The sequence below is a fragment of the Penaeus japonicus genome, unplaced genomic scaffold, assembly GCF_977035675.1.
Source record: "Penaeus japonicus unplaced genomic scaffold, GWHDUDI00000001_assembly GWHDUDI00000020, whole genome shotgun sequence".
NCBI classification, from domain to species: domain Eukaryota; kingdom Metazoa; phylum Arthropoda; class Malacostraca; order Decapoda; family Penaeidae; genus Penaeus; species Penaeus japonicus.
This window is the reverse complement of record NW_028234422.1, coordinates 29,905,065-29,927,564: the sequence shown is the minus strand read 5'-3', so window position 1 is coordinate 29,927,564 and position 22,500 is coordinate 29,905,065. Positions and strand designations below refer to the sequence as shown.

Here is a 22,500-nt window from a genome sequence, read left to right as displayed (position 1 = left end):
CCGAGAGCACATGAACCACACATTTCCCCTTTCAGGTAAGTGTTTTCTGTATGTGTATTTATGTATTTTTGGCTTTTCTCATTAACTTACCCAAAACTAGAGCCAGTACGGACACACAAGATCAAATTTTCTTTGTAGTAAAGTACAGTAGAAGTGTCTTAGCTCTTGCAGTATTCTTGGTTTTCCTTTAATGAGAAATTTACCTATTGTGCTCCTATGAGATCAAGCATAAACGCAGAAAAAAAAAATGCAAATTTATAATTTTTAAGCATAAAAATTTGAGTCATGGGCAGTTTCCAGCTTTTAACCCACACAGGACGGGTGGTACAGCATTTGTACCGCGCATTCAAAAGCCCAGTTGCCGGGCGGCACAGTATTGTGCCAGCCATTCAATTGATTTAGGCCTAATAATTCGAACGCCCCGGCATTTGGACATTCAAGGCTAGAATTCCCCCGTCGGGAATGGGTTAACCATATGACTATAATCTTTTCAGTTTTTAGTATTTCAGCTATATATTTAGGATGTACTAAAAAGGCCTATATGTTGTGTGTATAAATGTATTTTGAAGATGATAGGAAATCATAAGTCATAATTCATTATTCATTATTTAAAACAGCACTCCTCTATTTGCAAGAGAGAATTCTAAATATCATCATAGTACAGTGACTGAAAATGGGAGTAAAACACAAACAAATATATTGTTATAACATGAATGTGTAAGTGACGGTGAAATTAAAGTTGTAATTTGTCTTACAGTTCAGCAAGCACCGTAGTGAGTAGTGCTCAGACGATTCCTTCACTACCACGGCCTTGGCCAAGGTGAGAATAACTTGGATCTGTTTTAATTGAGTGGAAGGAAAATAGTTTCACGTAATTGTTCATTTTTTATTCGCTTTCTTATGGGTTGTTGCTTAGAATGAATTAAATTCTTCATGTGGGTATAGATTTTATATATTTCATCACAAGGAGATATTTTATATATATATATATATATATATATATATATATATATATAATTTCATTACAAGAATGATCATTATATTTAAAAGGTACATTAAAAAAGGATCTGGACATCATTAAACTTGCATCCTATTGTGGGTAGACTGTTTTGTGTGATGTGATAAGAAGTTTTGTTGTGTATTGCAAAATCATTAAAATCTTGATTGAATATTCATATTGTAATAAAACCATGATAGATTTCACATATGATTGCTGTATTATGAATCCTGCATTTTGATTACTCCCTATATTTAGATAATATTCAGTGTTTTCACTTCAAAACTATAATATTATGTAATTCAGTAATTTTCTATTGATGCATCTTTATTGAATATATATGTATTAGTGTCTTATTGTGTTCAGGAAAGAAAATTTATAAATGCACAGTTGGGCTAGCACACAAAAGAGACTCCCTGATAAATGGTTTAACTTTTAATGCTATTGCCAGCTGTAATGGCAATAGAGGTGGCATTAGCGGTGATTATGTGCATTGGGTGTCAGGGACATAGTTACTGGGCTATAACCTCAGGGCCACAACCAACATTTATTGACACCTTCGCTAATGCCTCTAACAGCAAGAATACGGAAAATGTTCCTGCAGAATTTTAGCTCAATATGGTGAATGTCATTCACAGGACTAATAACAATTTTAAGAATCACTACAATGCCCTTGTATTTTCAGCCCGGTATCCAACTTGGCATCCAGCAGCGCTGCCAGACTGTCTTTGAATCGGCCCCCGCTGCCCCTGCCGTCATTCCCCCTGGCACCACCTCCGGTCTCGGCTCCTCTCCCGCCCACGGGCATGTTCGCACCACCAATTCCTCCATCGCAGCAAATTACCTCCTCTCCACTCCTCCCTCCCTCTCACATCACCCCTGACCCTCTGGGTAAGACACTCCTCTCATGCCAAGGGTGACTGTTCTGTAAACATCTGGTCTTTAGAAAACGTAGTATTGGATATTTGTGGTGGAAGGGACCATGAAGAAATATACTTCAGACTTTAAGAGACTGAACTATTTAGAATGAACAGCTGAAATGGTATTGTTGTTGATATAAACTAGAATTAGGTTTACTATTACTGTTGTGTGTAAAAGAGAAAAAGAAATGGATTTTATGTCTAAGATAACTAGGATACACATTTTATTGTTATTTAACACGAAACCGATACATAAAAATTGTATGAAATTTATCATGAAAGTATAATCTTGATTGTACATATACTGGCATTGTGAATTAGTAACATATTTTTAGTAAATACATTAATGATGTATGTCAGTCTCATACTACTGTTCTTTTCATCACAGACAAACCAACAAATGAACACATATACATACACATAATCACACTGACAGGAGAAAGTTCCAGTTATAAATAGATTCTTTTTGTTTCCACAGGCCAAGCAGATCTTCTGCGTAGGGAATTAGATTCAAGGTTTTTGGCCCAGCAAGAAAGAAGTTTAGGCCTAGGGCCTGGGTTAGGGGGACTCACTGCTCCTCCAGCCTTCTTGCGTACTGAAATGCACCATCACCAACACCAGCATACGCATGTTCACCAACACCTCCTCCCGCATATGGGACCTCCACCTCCACTTCCTCCTCCCGGTACTTCAGGGCTCTTCTCGCATTCAGCAACACCCTCTTTGGTAGGTTCATTCTCTCGAGAAGTGCATGAAACACAAAAATTTATTGTATGAAATGTTATTGAAGTATGATAAGTATGCATAATGATGATATTTTTTCAGAGGAAATTGAACTCTGTTTATTCAATTTGTTTTATCTAATTAGTTTAAGGAGGTGAACAAAGTTGGACTGGAAAATAGTCTGTACCAGCCCGGTGGCAGCTTAGGAAGTAGCTATCCTCCAGGATTGACCCCAATCGTTCATCCCCCTACCTCAACCTTCGCGCCTCCTTCTCACCTGTCATCTGTTCCTCCCAAGGCTAGTATATGTTTATTGTGGTAGAACTCGATTATATTAATGTTTGATGGAAAGGAAGTCATGGTTTGAGACAATGGAAAAGCAAAAAAGCAAAAAAAAATAATAATAATAATTCTAAGTTCAAAATGTGTTTTTAACAAAGTCATTCAAACTCTATTTACAGATAGGAGAACCAAGCCAACGGAAACCAGTGGTATGCTATGTTCCTCTTTCTTTCTTGTACTTAATATAGCTTCTGAGTTGCATTTAGAAGATAGGCCTTGTCAATAAGATTTTCCAGAATATATCTTTGTCAAACGAAACTGTAACTATGGCATTTAGGGAAGTAACTCCATATTTGGCATGTAGGGACACTATTTACAAAGAAATCATTAATAATGCAGTACTACCAATAATACCATTACCAATGAATTGATAATCTTACCAAAGTGGGCCAAAACAATATTTCAACAATAGCTATAATAAAGTAGCTGTTACTCTGTATTGGTGTGGGTTTGTTGTTTTGATATGTATTCAACACATAAAGAAATATTTTCCATGTGTTAATCTTATTTGCAGAAAACGGGTCGCTGGAATGCAATGCATGTGCGCATTGCCTGGGAGATCTACTACCATCAGCAAAAGCAGACTCCGGAGAAACCTGGTGCTAAACTTGGAGGCCCTGACCTGCTGCGTCCTCCGCCCGGGCCTGGTGTACCCAGCACAGCCGGGGCACCAATTTTCCCAACTCTACCAAGACCCCCAGATTTGGGGCCTTCTATATTAGCAGGACCAGGTCCATCTCACCGTTTCGACTCCCCTCTCCTTGGTCACCACCTGACGCCCTCTGTGCCTGGACTTGGGGGAATGAGATATCCTGGAGGGGCACCTCCAGGGCCATCCGCACCTCCGCCATCAGGATTCCACCACGTAGGAGTAACGCCCACATCAATACCAGGACCTCCTCCAGGATCAATGTTTTCCAGGGAATCCCTACCGCCAGGGTTAACTGTGCCACAGCCAACGCCTCATGATGCTTGGAGGTTAGTTTACAAGACTTGGAAGCCAACTGAGAGTGGCATCCACCTAGCTTCTCTCTTTATTATTTTGCCATTTGTAGTGAAGATCAGAGTAATGGACCTGTATGGAATTGTTGATTAGTTTGCCTTCTTTGGGAAAGGCAGTGCTTACACTGAATTCTAGAATAACGTACCTCTATACAAGATAATGGTGATAATTGTCCAGCAATTAGTTATTAAATTCTTTCAAAATATTAAATTACAAGATGAATGAAACATTTAGGAATTTCTAACTAATGGTAGGCATCGTCTTTATACACACAGGATAAGGGCACCGACACCATATGGGCCAACGCCTGGTCCTTGGCCTGTTAAGCCTGATGCTGCCATGTATGAGAGAGAGCGCAGAGAAGAGGAGAGACAGAACCGAGAAAGGGAAGAGCGGGAAAGAAGAGAGCGGGAAGAGCGAGACAGAAGAGAACGGGAAGAACGAGAAAGAAGAGAAAGAGAAGAGAGAGAAAGGCGTGAGAGGGAAGAGCGAGAGCGAGAGCGGGAGCGGGAGAGACGGGCCGAGCACGAAAAGGATCGGGCCGTCCGTACCTTGGAAACTAGTCATGATCGTGGTGTACCGCGTCGAGACGGGTCACGGTCTCCACTTCGCCCTGATCATAAAGACAGGCCGTCGTCGCACCCATCCGCACCTGGGTCCAGCCAACCCCCCTTGGGTGTCATGCCTTCTTCCAGCATGAAGGGTGACGGCCGACCTGACTCGCGTCCAGGTTCCAGGCCAGGCTCGAGGACTTTAGACCCACGGATAAAGTTGGAAGCAAAGGACGAGGTGATGATCGTTGGTGGGAAGGAGGCGCCTCCCCGCCAGTTATCGCATGGAGTACCGCCTCCCTCAGTGTTACCACCCCCTGTATCTGTAGGCTTATTGCCCCCGCACTCCATTGCTATGAGCATGGCTACGACCTCAGCCAATTCTGCACTGGATCGAGCGAGACTCTTGAGCGCGTCGGGGTATGGAGGTGGAGGACCGCATTTAGGTCCTTGGGCAGATCCATTCCGAGATCCGTATCGCTCTGCCCAGGAAATCTCAGTGGCCAGAGTACACGACTTGGGATTACTAAGGGATCCGCTCAGAGAGAGAATGAACTTTGCTGCTGCTGCCCGGGAAGAGCAGATGTTGCACTCCAACCCCCTGTCATCATTAATTCTGAGTGAGCGGTACAGAGAGCAACAGCAGCAGCAGCAGCAGGCAGCAGTGGCGCGAGATTTATTTGAACGCAGCCATCTAGCCGGCGTCCCCCCTGGCAGCATGTATCCACCGACATCAGCATTACTTCCACCACATCCCTCAGTTTCTCACATGGCGCCATCACTACTAAAAGGTGGTTCACCTCTGGGTCCCGGTCCACCCACGGGACCCCACGGTTTACATCCACCTGGTTTAGGATCTCTCCACGGGCCCGGACACCCAGGAGCTCCCCCAGGGCACCCACAGCCTCCCCCACTAGCACCTGGTTTACCTCCACCTCTCATCCCTTCCATGCGTGGTTCGTCTCCGGCGCACCCACGGCCCCCGGATAAAAAAGATGACCCACGCTGACTCTAGTCATCCCAGGTCATGTTTGGTTTCAGGTGGTGCTCAGCAGATGTAAATTTTCGGCTTATTATAGTCTGAATGGTTGCTGAGTCAGTTACTACTGCTATTACTGCTGTTGCTGCTATTGTTAAATAGAAGCACATGTATTATGGATGGTGGAGGGCAGGGCGGCCCTTAAGACTGCACTACAGCTCACTGGGTTGGCTGCAGTCAACATGTCTTTCATGATGATCAGGCTGTGGATTGTAACACAAGTTTTGTACCATACTTGTACAGTACGGTGGTTCAGAGCCACCTTATTCAATGTCCTTTTATTTGACATTTTGTAGATATTCATTGTTTTCTTAAAGTATTTTGTAGAAAAAATAAATTAATATTGACGTGACGAAATGATCTGATGCAGACTGACAATGACGATTTGTTAAAACTGTTTCTAAATACATGAGTTTGTTAACAACTACCTTTTTTATCCTTTCATATCGGATGTAAGCAGCATAGAGAGAGAAATGACAAGTGCCAACTAGAATTGAACATAAAGTTTAAATTTTAATTCCCCGTAATTTTTTTCTGAATATTTTAGAAAATATTTTCGATTCCCAAATATCGTAGTGACACCCTTAAATACTCCGATTCAAATTCATATCAATACTGTTTCTTCTTCTATTTACAATGATTATTTCTCGGCAAATAATCACATACAGTTACATTACAATTAAAGTTTTCTTCTGAAGTGACCTGGTAATTATGAAAAACTTAAAGTATGATGTGAGAGGCAGATATACTAGCAGACTCCCCGGAGAAAATAGACATTCGGACGGTTGAATGTTGAGTTATAACCTTATGTAAATAAAGTTCATTGAAGATAATTGTACACATAGAATGAGAAGTATGTGCTTAAAGACCAGATAATAAAAATATGATGGCTGACGGTATGTTGACAACTTGCAATGACATGGAATTTAAGCTAGTTTTGGCTCTGGACTGAAATCTCAACATTGAATGTATAAAGCTGCACGTACTTTTATGTAGGTGGACTTAATTTGAAGTTCAGTTTATGTCTTTTATTATTATTTTTATAAAAGTTAGCAGTAATGTTGTCCATAATATTAATAAACTTCTGTCATTGTAATAAACAAGAATTATAATATACGGTTGTGGGAGTGTGGGTATGGCCCAGTATGGGTATGCGTGCGTGCGTTAGTGGGTCACACCATTCGTACTCAACGGGGCCGACAGCGCGGATAGCCAAGATCTAGCTTCTTCGGATACAAGTTCACGAGCTGGCCCCCCCGGAAGAGACAAATAAATAGATATTATCTATTAAAATATCTTCAGGTCTGCAGGTATGGGGACAACCTCACTCTCTCTGTTTCCGCTGACTTGAAGCTGAAAGTGTTGACTCATCTTTCTAAATCATATTTTGTGTACCAGGGGAAATGTTGATATTTCTTATCGTAGGATTTAAGGGGAAAATCAGCCCGTCCGAAGTGTAGAAAGTTTCCTTAATTCTTATAAATGGTTATAGACTATATAAACACTATATGTAGATATCCCAATCAATAGCTGATACGTTAATCTTTAATGATGTCTTATCTACAAGTGAACGTTTGGACCTTTTCAGTTTACTTATGTTTGGATAAGTTTATTGAGATCTATCTCAGAAAATGAAAAGGCGTCAATTATTGACAAAAAAAGAAAAAAGAAGAAGAAAAGGACGCACGAGGTTCCTTATAGAGTCTAGTTCCTTTCTGGCAAGTCAAAGCTTTGAAAGAACTACCAAGGGATGTTAGTCGTAGCTACAGGTGCATAGGCTTCCGAACATATGCACTATATTGGGAAACTGATACATTTCCTGAAATAGTTTGATCATAACTTACCAAATCGTTCTTGTATCGATTTAGTAATAAATCGATACAAGTCTTGCATATTCTCAGAGGGTCCTGCTAACAATAAGTCAACTCATAGCGCATAGATACTATCAACATACGAGTAAACAAAAAGATACCGCCGCCATGTCTTGTATTCGAAACACATGCCTCTTAATCTTACGAGTATGTGTTACAGGTACAAGAGTGTAAAACAAATTGGCAATAATGAGGAGATTTTGTATTTCGTATACGTATGTACATTGTACAGTATATGTAGTATGAGTGTATGGAAGTTTATATGTATGTACGCATGTACGTGTATATGTATTTATGTACTATGTATGTATGTGGGTATATACGCGTGTATGGTAGCATACATATGATGCATGAAAGGGCTTAAAATGGTTAGATTAGGTGAACAATTTTGTGTGAGAGATTAAGATATATTGCATTGCAAAGGCTTGATAAAATATTTTACATTTACAATCGTATCTATATAGACAGTGCAGAGTGAGGCCAATATCTCATAGACTAATAAGCTCTGTGACGGCATCTATCGCACAGAGAATGCAGAGAGAGAGAGAGAGAGAGAGAGAGAGAGAGAGAGAGAGAGAGAGAGAGAGAGAGAGAGAGAGAGAGAGAGAGAGAGAGAGAGAGAGAGAGAGAGAGAGAGAGAGAGAGAGAGAGAGAGAGAGAGAGAGAGAAATGGGGGTAGAATAAGTTATAAAACAAGAATTGAATAAAAACTGGATATAAATAACATAAAACTGCATACAAACGAACCATCAGACACAATGAATAAAAATATGCGGATGATTTCGTGTACACATCACCTATCATGTAATTTTCTGTAATCTGAACTCTAACAAAATGATAATAACAATGAAAAAAATGAGGATTCCGAAAAAGATATGGTAATAATACTCATGGAGCAAGAATGTCTTTGCAAAGATCAGAATGAAAGGGTGATGAGTCAATCAGTTAAAAAAAAAAATCTTATGACACGACTGGGGAAACGAACACATAAAAAGATAACAATAAAAACAAAAAAGAAAAGAAAAGAAAAAAAAAGGGATCGGGCAATCATTCTTTTTGTTGGCCATCTTACGAGGTGCAATAAATCAGGAAACCAATTAATTCTATTTGAAACGGCCTTGGCCCCGTTGCAATGTTAGAAATAAACTGTAGCTCTCTGCCCCGGTGATAACAGGTTATATTATCCAAAACAACATCAAATTTCAGCTCAGACAGGCAATCATATGAGGAAACATAAGTCAACGACAAACTGCAGTCATCAATTTAAGACAATTTGAATGCCTTTTTTAGTTATGGTCCGAGTAATTCACTGAACTCAACTGAATTTAAGAAAAAAAGGAATAGATTTATCAATATCATGTGTAGGATGTCCAATGCAACTTATTCCCTATGATGAAAAGTAAAGTTGAGTAATCAACCGATGGCAACCTAGCTAATAACTTGGGAGGGAGCAACCGGCCAAAGCTGTAAAGATGTTTATCAAAATGAACATTCTAAAATTGTGTGACTTTTAGTTCTAAACCTAACTAAACTATTCTATTTTGATGGAGAGAAGACCCAATGCAACTGAAGCTCCTGCTGGGTATGAGTAGACCTGTAGGTATATAAGATTTGCTTTTTGTTATCATATATATATATATCATTGCTGCAAAATAGATCGAAATATTACTTGTGAAATGCTATTTTTTCTTGAAATACTTGCTTCGCGCAGATGGACAAAGAGGTGTCTCGTACAGACCAGGGAGACCTCTGGGAAAGTGCATGGGTTTCCCACTGACCTCGAAGAGACACTGGATCGAGTAACCGGAGCAGCTTCCGAAGATTCCTGAGCAAGTACATGCAGTAAGATAAGAAAATACCAATGGACATCAACCCGAGGAGTCCAATAACCTAAAAGAAATTCTTCATAAGACTGATGAAAACGGATGGGATAAACAATTTAGAGTTTGTCGATGTGGAAAAGTGAGTTAATAGAGATCTGGCTTTTGCAATATAAACCATTTTTTTAAATCATTTCATCTTTATTCCGTTGATCATTTATTATTATATTTTTTTTTTGAGGGAGGGGGGATACGTACCTAAAACGAATAAAAGGCTTCAGTCGCGATAAGGTATTTAATAAGACCAGAATACAAAGTTGATTTTAAAATCTTAACCTTCCAAATATAAAGTTCATTTGTGTGTATACGTGTACATTTGCATTCGAGTGTGGGCGAGTGGGTGGATGAATGAGTGAGTGTGTGTGTACCCGCGCGCTCGCGTATGTATCCATATATATCAAAGCAATCCTCTTCTATTCTTCCTTCACTTGCTGGCGTTGCCTCCGATAGAGCCAGATTTCGATATGCTGCAGGCCGTCCGTCCTCCACGAGACGATGCCGAATAAGAGGGAATGAAATAAGCACCACCACCTCGCCACCCACCACGTGGCGATCAGGTACGCCATGCCTGGAAAAAAGCGGGCGTGATATGTACTCGGATGACAGAGCTGTGTGCTTTGGGTATTTGGGAAGATGTGAGAGTGAGTATCTTACTACCAAGAGGAAGAACTAGGAGTGAATATCTAACATCGGTTGTAAGAAAGTATAAAAACTCAGATTTATTTATACTGCCTCGATAAACGAACATCTAACCTAACGTTAGGTAATAATTGAAACAAGCATTTGCATGTAAAGTAATGAATAAATAAGTATGTCATAAACACATAACACTGAAATAAATGTAATCGGAACTTGCCTATGGATACGATCTGAGAAAGAAACAATGATAAACTCTGGTCGTCATGTGATTTTTTTTTTCTAAAATAGAGTCTGATGGTTATTTAGGTCCAGCTGGTAAGTTAAAAATTATCATAAAGTATAGTCCGAATATATGGTTCCAAAGGTCTCCCGCAGCTAAAAAGTATCGGAAATCCCATTAATTGAGTCATATTTCATAATCAATCTGCATGACATGTACATTGCAGAATCAAATTACATGATCTGGTGATCACTAAAATTATGATGTTCTACCTCACCTGAGAGTTTCTGAGTCTCATTACCACTAAAAGGCAGTTCATTTTTTTTTTCTTTTTAAAGGTTGGGATTCATAAGGCCATGCTTCTTAACGCAGATCCAGTCTTTCCTTGACTAACATAATCGAATATTGATAATTATTCCTGGCCTAGTAATGTCTAGTAATAGTAATCAATCGGAGCAGCAATAAAGACAAGAAGAAATACTAGATGGAAATGAATGAATAACGAATATTTAGAAACGAGAAAAAACGAAAATGTAAGATACATGTAAATGTGGGTCTTTATGTCAAACTCACTATCGAAAAAAAAGAAAAAGAAAAGAAAATGAAAAAAAAAAAAAAAAAAAAAAAAAAAAAAAAAAAAACGGAGACGATATTTTTTTAAACAATATGCAAACACGATTACCTATGGTCACAGGCATCCAGAAGAGAAGAGACAAGTACGAAGCGTTGACTGGAGGATGAGGGGTCGCGGTGCCACATCCGGGGAAGTGGCCCTGACTCAGGGCCGTCCGTAACAGCTCGTCCTTCTCACTCCACGCCGCCATCAGCCAATCCTTCAGCCCTTCGTCAGTGCTCGGCAAGGAACTGGCGTGGTGTCTGAAGATGAGGACCGAGAGGGTTTAGATAAATATCCCTTTTATCATCATCTCAGGTGATGACAGGGGAACACGTGACACTTGCGTCCAGGTTAGCCTACTCACCTCCTGATGTGGAAGTGAACCTCCTCTGGTAAGCGGCCCTTTAGAACGTCCAGCTCCGTCTGAGGAAGGGTTTTTGGGTATGCCACCGTTACGTCATAGATGGCATCCAACTGCTCCCCTGTTAAGGATGATACAATGCAATGTGGAAAAGAGGGTAGACTATACATATGTGTAACGGACATATACAGATATATATATATATATATATATATATATATATATATATATATATATATATATATATATATATATATAATATATATGTATGTATATATATATATATATATATATATATATATATATACATATATGTATATATATATATATATATATATATATATATATATATATATATATATATATATATATATATAAAGAGATAGAGATAGATAGATAGATAGGTAGATAGAGAGAGAGAGAGCGAGAGAGAGAGAGAGCGAGAGAGAGAGAGAGAGAGACTTTTTTTTTTGACTTTGACGAGTTTATTGAGACAAGTGATTACGTACATCTCAAAAGGATGAGGTAACATAGGTTATCCTCACCCCAATCTTAGTCCCTCTTTGGGCTCACATATATTTAACAAAACCTTACAGCTATGTCAACATGTTGAAATATATACAGAGCAAAAGACGGGTCAATCACAAGCATACACAATTAAATGTTTACATATCAGGAGAACGATATAACAGTATGGATTATCACCCTCAGCATGCAAGGTCCTCTCCTAAGGTCACATGATTACATACTTGAAATATGTGGCGCACATATATGTTAATAATATATATGTATGCTTCCGGAGGAAAGAATTTATCAGAAAGTCAAGAAGTCTGTTTGTATTTAACAGGATGATGTATCATAAATGATATTCATTCACATCTCAATAAAATCCTACTTGGGCTATCGTAGTCTCGGCAGAAGGGAAGTCACAATCGGGTATACACTGTTGTCAACTACAATTATGTGGTCGATGCGAAGTGTTTATACTTCTTTAAAATTTGTATTACCTGGCCATTTCTAAGCATCCATACAGCTTGTTCGGTGAGTCCAGCTATCTCTGAGTTTCTGTAAATCTGAAGCATGGGACACTGTAAGATATAGTGTACTAAGGTGTGTGACCTTGGTGACCTACACACCCTGCATTCTTTTTCCTGTTCACCTGTCGGGACACCTAACTCCCAGTAGTATTTATACCCTAACCTAATTCTCATGTGCACAGAGTCTTTCCACTTGCTCTTGCCCCTCCCATAAGCGAAGTCTGTGTTCATCGCTAGATGCATATAGTGTTGCAAAGTTTCGCTCGTTTCAATCAATTCGCCTTTCTTAATCTCATCATAGTCTAACTGCATCCTCTTGATATTGCTCCTTGCCTGCTTAAGAGTCCGAGCACTTTGTATGTCCACCTCACATTTTTTAGCTGCCTCCTTCGCTACCTCATCTACAGCCTCATTAAGGGTGATACCGACATGCGATGGGATCCAGACGAATGTAATCTCACGTCCCTGGCCTCGTAGCCTATGAGCAATCAATCGGCACTCGTTAATAATGTGCTCAAACACAGGGTCCCTGCTGTTAAGAGAGTCCAGCGCTCCCCTACTATCCACAAAAAAGAAAGCATCTTTATTAATAATTTCAATTTTTTTAAGTGCTGTCAATATTGCCCATAACTCAGCCTGTGTTGACGATATATGATTACTCAGTCTTATCCCACTGCTTGTGGTGACCACGCCACTTGCAGTGAACTGTCTGATGATAACCCCACATCCTGCTCTGCCATCTTTCAAAACTGACCCATCGCAGTAGACATGAGCAATATCAAGGCGTGTTAGACTCTTTATTTTATGACCATATCTTGATTTAAGTTGACCAGGTTCATAAAGCCTCTTATTCATAAGGAGGGGATCGACATCTACATTAATCGTCTGATCCTCCCATGGTGGCACTTTGGCGGATGCTTGAAACGATTGGCAAAAGTTTTGCAAGCCATAAAATTCTATATCATTATTAAGCGCCTTCATATATCCTCGTTTGCCCTGTCTATAAAAGGTCCTTATGTTGTCAAAACCACTGACCATATCTCTCACTAATTTCTTTCCACTGTTCCCTCTCATGAGCCTAACGGCTGCTATGACATTAATCTCGCTTACTCTCTGTGCAATGCTTTGCAATCCTGTCTCTGTTCTCATTATGTCTATCCTAGCATTCTTTTGACACCCGAGGATAATACGCATAGCTTCATTCTGCATGGTTTCAAGCCTTCGGAGCCTCCCCTGACAAGCTATAGAAAGTGCTGGTGCTGCATAATCCACCAGAGCTCTTACTGTACTAATGTAGACTAGCCTCAGCAGAGGCACCCCGGCTCCTATCCCGCGACAAGCAAGTGCCCTGAGCGGCCGCAGTCGAGCCTTGCACTGTGTTAGTACGTGATTTACTTCAGCATCCTTGCTTGAGGCAGTGAAGCCAATGTACATACCCAGATATTTATATGTTGACACCTTCTCCACTGTTTTGTTGTTTAGAGTAAGTGGCACGTTGCCTCTTTGTTTACTCTGAAATTTGGTCTTTTCTTCATTTATAACCAGCCCCAATGTTTGAGCAAGACTAGTAAATCTGTCCAGCGCTGTTTGTAAATGGCGATGAGTGGTCCCTTGTATCAATATATCATCTGCATATAAGATTGGCTGAACGCCCTTAGGGTATTCCTCTGAAGCTATCCTGTTCATTAGTACATTAAAGAGCATTGGGCTTAAAACACCCCCCTGTGGAGTACCTAGCTCAAAACGTTTCTCCTCTGAGAAACAGCCTTGAAACCATACGCAAGCTTTCCTATCTGTCAGATAGTCACCAATCCATCTCAGCAACTTTCCTGTTACACCCAGTCTTGTCAATTCATACAGAATGACCTCCCCATTAGCTTTATCAAAGGCTCCCTGTAAATCTATAAAGACTCTACACTTTTCTGCATCATTAGATAAACACTGAATTACACAGTCTGATGTTCCCTTTCCCTTCATAAAGCCGTACAAATTAGAAGACAATTTATCTTCAATCATGTACATTAGTCTATTTAATAATATTCGCTCCATCATTTTACATATACAGGAAGTCAGAGATACAGGTCTATAACCGCCAGCTGATTTTGGAATAGGTATTATAATAGCTTTCTTCCAGGCCTTCGGTAATCTACCCTCCGCGTAGCTCATGTTAAATAGGTCAATGAGAGGGCTGTTCGTCATGCTTGCTAATAAGTTGAGAATATCATATGTCACTCCATCTTCCCCTGGCGAAGTGCTTTTCCCTCTTTTAACAGCATTTAGAAGTTCGTGTTTTGTTATTGGCTGACAAGATACTGCAGTGATGTTTGCGGATGAAACAACCTGTCCGATTCTTTCGGCTTCCCATGCAAACAAAGCGTCACGAGTGCTCTGTGGTAATGAAACCAGAGAAGATGCCTTTGCCCATTTCTCAATATGTTTGTTTGCCTCCTCCTCTGGGTGTGGGTGACCGATGAGGTTATTTGTTTTTCCCCTTACCTTGTTTACATGGTACCATATGTCTTTGAGACTTTTACATTCCTCAATATTTTGCGCGAACTCTGACCAATACTTTTCTCTTACTTCCCTTCTTTTCTCCCCACACATCTTTGATATGTTAAGTAGTATGTCCTTATCTTCTTCCCGCCTGCCTCTCTTAGCCCATTCCCTGTGTGCCATCCTTAACATTTGTGTCCACCCTTTAAGTGTCTTATCACTGCAGTATCTGTTTTTCCGTGCTCCGTGTTTCTTCTCCTTTCTGTGTGACTTAGCCTTTGTAGGTAAACATCTTTCTATCGCACTTAACAAATCCTCGCTGAACCTATCTAAACTTAGGGGTGTGTAATCTCTGTACCAGCCCTCCATATTGTAAATAAACAATTCTCTGTCGCTTGTGTCTACGACAAGCCTTTTTCTTTTGAATTTAACTTGTTTTTTACCTAAAGCTAACTTAATATACAAGGCGAAATGATCACTAAGTAGTTCACTTACTATTTCACATTCTCCTTGAATCCCCTGACCGCCAAGCAGACAGGCATAATCAAGTCGTCCACCCTTGATGTGTGTCGCCTCTTTACTACCCAGCAAGCATGCATCAGGCCTATCTTTGAGAAATTGATAAAATCTGATGCCGTTATCATTGATTTTACCCATCTCCTCTAATTGTGGGTGCCTAGCATTAAAGTCACCCACTATCAGAGTCGAGTCAGAGTACATGCAATCTGGTAGGTACCTGAGATCAAAGCATCTCCCAGAGATGTATACATTTGCAATATATACTTCACCTTCTTGTAAATACAGCTTCACACATACACTTTCAATACCTTTATTTCTGCACGGTATCTCTAGCAGTTCAGAAGGTATTGCACTTTTCACGTAAGTAGACACTCCCCGTGTCCGGTCTCCGGAATTAAGATGATATGCTCTATAACCATTGAGTTTAAGAGTGTCACCTTTTGTGTCCCTAGTTTCCTGGAGACAAATTACGTCTATGTCATTTTTCAACACGAAATAGTGGACGTCTGTTACTCTAGTAAGTAAACTACTCACATTCCACGACATTATCTTAATACTCCCACACTCCATCAGACCTTTATGGTTTCCTTATATTTGGCAAACAGTTCCTGGATGTTTGCCCACTCTCCCTGAACTAACTCCCACTTTCTAAGAAGTTTATCCTTTTCAGCGTCTTTGCACTTAAGTAACAATGACCTGAAGGTTGTGGATGTTGTTCCTTCCACTACACTCGGAATTATTTTCCTTTCTTTTCCCTTGATCGTAATTTTACTTTCTGTGTTTTTCTCAGCCACTAAAACACTGTTGTCTTTCTTTGGGATATCTTGCTCGGGAGCTTCTTCCTCAGCCTCCACTCCCTTTTTCATGTCTGTAACAGCACTATCCATCACTATCGCAATCTTTTTTTCAATTGCATCCATCCTCTGCATTAATGTATGCAACATTCCAGCAATTGCAGATATCTCTTTTACTGGAGAATCTGCATCACTGTCTCTCGTCGTTTCCTGGGCTGCAGTGTCTTCTGTCGTCTGGCCATTGATTTGTTTGTTCATGGCATTCCGGTCATCTTCCTGGAGTTGCAGTCCTCGCGGTGGGCCTTGCAACCAAGCATTGGGGGGCGGTACAGGAATACTCTCCTGCACAGGTCGCCTGGTGGTCAGTCCTTTTGCCTTTTCCTCGGTTTCTTTACGGGAAGCCGAGGAATTAAGTTCCACCTTTGGCCTCGCCTTGCATGACAGAGCCCCAGCATTGTGCGAGCCTCCGCAATTGCAGCAGCAAGGTATCACCCTCTCTCCTTTTTCTATTTTTCCTCTGCAAAGCCTTGAGTCATGCTTCCTGCCGCAGAACCTGCACCTGGCGTCCTGCTGACAGGTCCACGACTTGTGTCCCCATCTGCTACACTTGAGGCACAGGACTGGCGGCTCCACATACGGCGCCACCCTCCTGTACCCCGCCCCAGATATGAAGACCTTCTCCGGGACTTCTCCTTTCATGAGGGCAACCAGCTGACAGCGCCCCTCGCCTCGTGACTCGTGCCTCTTCACCCATACAATCCTCTCGTCGCAGAGGAGGAAGTCTGGGTCTAATTCTAATGGGTATTGAAATATAATGACCTTCGTCATTTTTTCCCCTTTCTGTGGGACAACTAGCACTGTCCCCTTATATCCCTGAGATGTCAGGAACTGCTCCGCTTCCTCGTTCTTTACCGTAAGATACGGTCTTCCTTTCGCTTCCTTTAGCAGCGGCTCAAAATGGCAATGTTCTTTTCCAAGTTCCATTGCCCACTTTAGTTTTTCAATGAAGGACATTCCGCAGGATTCTGGGAATAACAGCCTTCTCCTGCCCTTCCCACTGTCACTGACCACTGCCTTGTTGACTTCCACATCGTCGTCCTTCATTTTTTTGTCCTTTCTTTCAAATTCACTTTCAGAGTCACTGGAGTTGTCACTCTTGCTGTCTTTTCTGGATCGCTTCATGCCCGTTCCCTCATTATTCATTGGAGTTCCGTTAGTGCAGTCCATTTCGTCAGTTGCCAGATCAGAATCCAGGGACACCGAAGTGGCAACGGGAGCCATGTTGACAACTGGCGACCTGAGGTCAGTCCGCCTGATGTCAGTCCGCAAAGCGATTTAGAGTTTCGCTGTGGTCGCCAGCGAATACGCTAGGGCAATATGCAATATAATCACATAGCCTTGAAAATGATAAAACATACGCAAGAGATGCGTAAAATTTGCTGGAGGGCCCAAGTCACCTCACCCGCTCCCTGTCCAAGGACCAAGTGGGGGGGAGGGGGGTAAACACAGGATTCTAGGAATCTTTCACGATTGAGGACACCACTAGAAACACGTCCTGCTTCTACGAGTGATACAACACGACTGGAGAGAGAGAGAGAGAGAGAGAGAGAGAGAGAGAGAGAGAGAGAGAGAGAGAGAGAGAGAGAGAGAGAGAGAGAGAGAGAGAGAGAGAGAAAGAGAGAGAGAAAGAGAGAGAGAAAGCGAGAGAGAGAGAGAGAGAGAGAGAGAGAGAAAGAGAGAGAAAGGGGGAGAGGGAGAGAAAGAAAGAGAGAAAGATAGATAGATAGAGAAAGAGAGAGAAAGCGAGAGAGAGAGAGAGAGAGAGAGAGAGAGAGAGAGAGAGAGAGAGAGAGAGAGAGAGAGAGAGAGAGAGAGAGAGAGAGAAAGAGAGAGTGAGAAGGAGAGTGAGAAAGAGAGAGAAAGAGAGAGAAAGAGAGAGAAAGGGGGTGAGGGAGAGAGAGAGTAAGTAGCACCATAATATTAAGCACAGTTTTCACTATAATCATCACAAAAAGTAGACAGCAATTCCTAATCCTAATGCAATGACAGCCAAAAATAACACACACACACACACACACGTGGAAATTCGTCTGCTACTCCGGTAAACAAATGACAGTCGCTAACGCATTCGGTAACCTGCGGTATCCGCGGTATTTTCTTCTATCTTACTCAATATCTAAAGAAACAACAACGACGAATGCATTTATCCATAATCAGTGAACGTATTTTGATCGTAATATTTTAGAATTCGACCTAGTCTGCACTTAAATTAGGCTAAACAAAGGAAACATTTGACGCCAGCCAATCACAGCGCAAGGATAAAAGCCGTTAAAAAGCGCGCGAAAAAAGGCTACGGCAGTTGAGAGCTGCTCAACCCAGGAAGAACTGCTCAACCCAGGAAGAGCTGCTTTACCCAGGAAGAGCTGCTCTACTCAGGAAGAAGCTTACCAGAACGCATCTTGTTGACGAGGTAGTTGAAGCCTGTAGTACGGGGGATCAGGACATGTTGGAAAGGTTGCAGGCCGGCCTTCTTGGCGTAGTTTTCGCTCTTCTGTTTCGTTTCCGGAGTCAGGTTAGTTCCCTCAGGAAAGAGAAGTACCTGTGGCAAGTAAGGTAAGACTAGAGGCAAGAACTGATAAATGGAATATGAAATAGAACGCTTTGCAGAGAGAGAGAGAGAGAGAGAGAGAGAGAGAGAGAGAGAGAGAGAGAGAGAGAGAGAGAGACTCGCTATTCTCCACCATACCTGGAAAGTATGTTTGATGTCCTTGAAGTAGTCGAGAACGTTAGACATGAGCCTCTGATCGTCCTCCCAGCGGCGGCGGATGTACAGGAAGCAAGACATCTGCATGATCCATCCTGGGGAGCGAAAGAAGCTATGGGATCCTTCTCGATAACATGCATCATTATATGGACACACACACACACACACACACACACACACACACACATAAACATCTATCATCATTCCAATTTTTTCGACAAGGGCAGTGCGTCGAGTGCCCATAATCATACCCAAGCCCGGAAATTTCCTGATGCCCGACTTGAGGACGATCTTGCAGTTGTGCGCCGGGGGCGAGGCGGCGTGTGCCAGGGCGCCCCAGAAGAAGTTCCAGTCGAGGCGGTTCCTGTGGTTGAGGATGATGAGGGACCGCTCACTGGGACGGATGATGTCCCCCGAGAGGAAGAAGCGGACGCCGTAGATTAACTCCATAAGGCCCTGGAAGGAGAAAGGAGACGGGGGGTCCTTATGAGATCTCGCGATGGTGGGGTTGTTGGTGTTTTTGTTATTGTTCTTGTTCGCAGTCTATGTGGGGTTATTGCTTCTATGTGGTGTTGAATGTTCGCAGTCTATGTGGGGTTATTGCTTCTATGTGGTGTTGAATGTTCGCAGTCTATGTGGGGTTATTGCTTCTATGTGGTATTGAATGTTCGCAGTCTATGTGGGGTTATTGCTTCTATGCGGTATTGAATGTTTCCCCGAGTCAATGTGGATTTGAGGTTATTGGTTTGCTGATTTCGCGTAGATCTTATTTCGTATGTAGGTGTACTAATACCACTGGCAGTACCACGAAGGATATTTCATCCGATCGAAACCAGCGTAAGAAATAGACCGAAATTATCTGTAGAAGCTTATCACAGACGTCTTTAAGACAGTTTTCTCTCTCTCTCTCTCTCTCTCTAGGTTAAGTTGAGTCAGAGCCTCGACAGTATCACGTGCTTCCAATCGTTACAGCCCTCAGAGGCTTCTCCACACATTAACGCAGAGGGAGGGTCTTTCCCGCCCACACCTACCCCCTCCCCCTCCCCCCTAGGTGAAATCCCCAAAGTTCCTTCCATGCTGCGATCACTGCACACGCCAGGTTTCTTCCTCCGCTACCTGCTTTTATGTCATCTATATTTAAGCGAAGGATTCTGGTGACTGGTTGATTCGAGCCAGACGAGATGGGGAGTGATTGTGTATTAATTGATAACTATGAATAGTCTTAGAATTCAATATGACTGGCGGAGTTTGCAATTATCAACCCTATATAGTGTAATATGTGTGTTTCGTTCTTTCCGTCTCTAGTCTTTCATACGATAAATTGTATGATATGTACAGTATGTATTTTTTGTGTCTTTGTGTATGTGTTTGTATATGTACGTGTTTGAATACAAACTCATGTAGACGTAAAGTTCATAACGAATTCCTGGAAGCGTCCTCACCACAGCAAAGCTCTCCCACATGGTGAAGATGACCTCGGTGGCGCGACGGTAAGTGGGCCGGTGTAGGACCAACAACGGCAACACAGGGCAGTACAGCGAAAAAAATCCCATTAGGATAGACCCGTACCTGAAAGAAAGAGATAAAAAAAGGCTTTGGGTATACCGCCTTGGCCCTATGAGAGAAGAATAAGAAAGAAAAAAAAAGGCTATAGGCTGTGCTACCGGGCCCCCTCCCCCCCCGTGTGTGTGAGCATTATTCCATTATTCACTAAAAAAAAAAAAGAAAAAAAAAGATAACAGAAAAGATGGACAGTTTGAGATTTTTTTTTTCTTTTTTTACCACAAAAGGACGTAGGTGATTCCTCTCAGCCATCCGCGCCATCCGACGGGCGTCACCTTCTGTCCTACACAAACATCCACATCCAGCGTGGTCGGATACTCGGGACCCTGTGGCTCAGCGAAGGAAGTCTCCGCCCCAACGTCCTGTCTCTCGGCTGTCATTGCTTTCTAACCCTGCGGACAAAAGAGAGTGATTGCTGCATCATAACATCCGCCATCGAAATAGCATGCTTGCCTCAAGCTAAGGTCTCCCATGAGCGTTGCAAGTATAGCATACGGAATCAACGGACCTCTTTTCCTGAGTTCGAGACGACTTGTAGGAGTTATGAAAGAAGGAATATTTAACAAAGTAAGACATGTGACTGACTTGTGTCGATGTTGAAGCTTCATCAGTATTACATGTATATATATATATATATATATATATATATATATATATATATATATATATATATATATATATTTGTACATATATATATATTTGTATATATATACGTATATATATACATACACACACACACACACACACACACACACACACACACACATATATATATATATATATATATATATATATATATATATATATATATACATATATATGCACACCCACATTTTTATGTATGCATGCATATCCTTATACATATATATATATATATATATATATATATATATATATATATATATATATATATGTATATTTATATATAAATATTTATATATGTATATATATATGTTATATTTATATACATATTTATATATATCTATATTTATCTATCTATCTATATGTGTATATATATATCTATATATCTATATCTATATCTATATATATATATATATATATATATATATATATGTTATATTTATATATATCTATATTTATATATATATCCATATTTATATATATTTATATATATATCTATATATATTTATATATATCTATATTTATCTATCTATCTATCTATATGTTTATATATATATCTATATATCTCTATATATATATGTATATATATATATATATATCTATCTCTATATATACAGAATATATACACATGTATATATATATATATATATATATATATATATATATATATATATATATATATATATATATATATGCACACAAACATTTTTATGTATGCATGCATATCCATATATGTACATATATATATATATATATGTATATATGTATATATATATTTATATATGTATATATATTTATATATGTATGTATATATATATTTATATATGTATATATATTTATATATGTATATATATATATATTTATATATATGTTTATTTATATATATCTATATTTATATATATCTATATCTATCTATCTATCTATCTATATGTTTATATATATATATATATTTATTTATCTATCTCTCTATATATACACATGTATATATATATATATATATATATATATATATATATATATATATATATATATATATATATATATAGATATAGATATACACATATATATGTATTTATATATATATGTATATATATAATACATATATACACCAAACACATTTGGAATTCAATAAAGTAATGGGTCCAGACCGAGTAAGTCTTGTGCTGGACAGCTGGTTGAGCGACTATGCGTATCATTGCAAAACTACCTGCAGAGCAAGAAGGGGCCCAGCACGTGGAAAACTGGTCGTGTTGGTCGTCCTTATGGATTCAGTCCCTGCAAGACGACTTAGGAACTTACACTACTTCACTGAACATTGCCGGTATATTTGTGTGGCACCGTTTAAGCTGTGAAACTTTGGCATCTGTGGTGACTGACCTCTTCCACTAGGTCACCGTGGCAGGTCGCTCTTCCCGACCCAGTACCCTCACGAGCGCCTCTCTGTACCCCGAGTAAGCGTCCTCGGGTTATTTTCAACGATATTCTCCATTTTATCCAAGACTGAGCAGCATCCACGCTCAACCGGA

The 22,500-nt window shown here is 40.3% G+C and overlaps 2 protein-coding genes across 6 annotated transcripts in view; one reads left to right on the top strand and one right to left on the bottom strand.

The window, feature by feature from the left end:
- The window catches only part of LOC122251743 (uncharacterized), a 211,947-nt gene extending 205,948 nt beyond the window's left edge, over positions 1 to 5,999 (top strand). The window contains exons 7-14 of one of the 2 annotated variants that reach the window (XM_086548299.1): positions 1 to 35; positions 758 to 820; positions 1,683 to 1,888; positions 2,396 to 2,643; positions 2,786 to 2,938; positions 3,102 to 3,131; positions 3,497 to 3,960; positions 4,261 to 5,999. The exon at positions 1 to 35 is cut by the window's left edge and continues 1,525 nt beyond it. In XM_086548299.1, the coding sequence (XP_086404425.1) occupies positions 1 to 35; positions 758 to 820; positions 1,683 to 1,888; positions 2,396 to 2,643; positions 2,786 to 2,938; positions 3,102 to 3,131; positions 3,497 to 3,960; positions 4,261 to 5,545 (2,484 nt within the window). In that variant the 3' untranslated portion in view covers positions 5,546 to 5,999. Of the gene's footprint in view, positions 36 to 757; positions 821 to 1,682; positions 1,889 to 2,395; positions 2,644 to 2,785; positions 2,939 to 3,101; positions 3,132 to 3,496; positions 3,961 to 4,239 lie in introns of both variants that reach the window. The other variant, XM_086548298.1, reaches the window with a different exon arrangement.
- Positions 6,000 to 9,547: 3,548 nt separating this feature from the next.
- The window catches only part of LOC122251739 (lysocardiolipin acyltransferase 1), a 29,893-nt gene continuing 16,940 nt past the window's right edge, over positions 9,548 to 22,500 (bottom strand). For 2 of the 4 annotated variants that reach the window (XM_043013842.2, XM_086548297.1), the window contains exons 2-9: positions 20,552 to 20,724; positions 20,212 to 20,338; positions 19,021 to 19,225; positions 18,752 to 18,864; positions 18,454 to 18,604; positions 11,166 to 11,283; positions 10,868 to 11,061; positions 9,548 to 9,894 (exon numbers count right to left, since the gene is read on the bottom strand). In XM_043013842.2, coding sequence (XP_042869776.2) covers positions 9,740 to 9,894; positions 10,868 to 11,061; positions 11,166 to 11,283; positions 18,454 to 18,604; positions 18,752 to 18,864; positions 19,021 to 19,225; positions 20,212 to 20,338; positions 20,552 to 20,712 — 1,224 coding nt within the window. In that variant the 5' untranslated portion in view covers positions 20,713 to 20,724 and the 3' untranslated portion in view covers positions 9,548 to 9,739. Of the gene's footprint in view, positions 9,895 to 10,867; positions 11,062 to 11,165; positions 11,284 to 18,453; positions 18,605 to 18,751; positions 18,865 to 19,020; positions 19,226 to 20,211; positions 20,339 to 20,551; positions 20,725 to 22,181 lie in introns of all 4 variants that reach the window. The other 2 variants (XM_086548296.1, XM_043013843.2) reach the window with 2 other exon arrangements.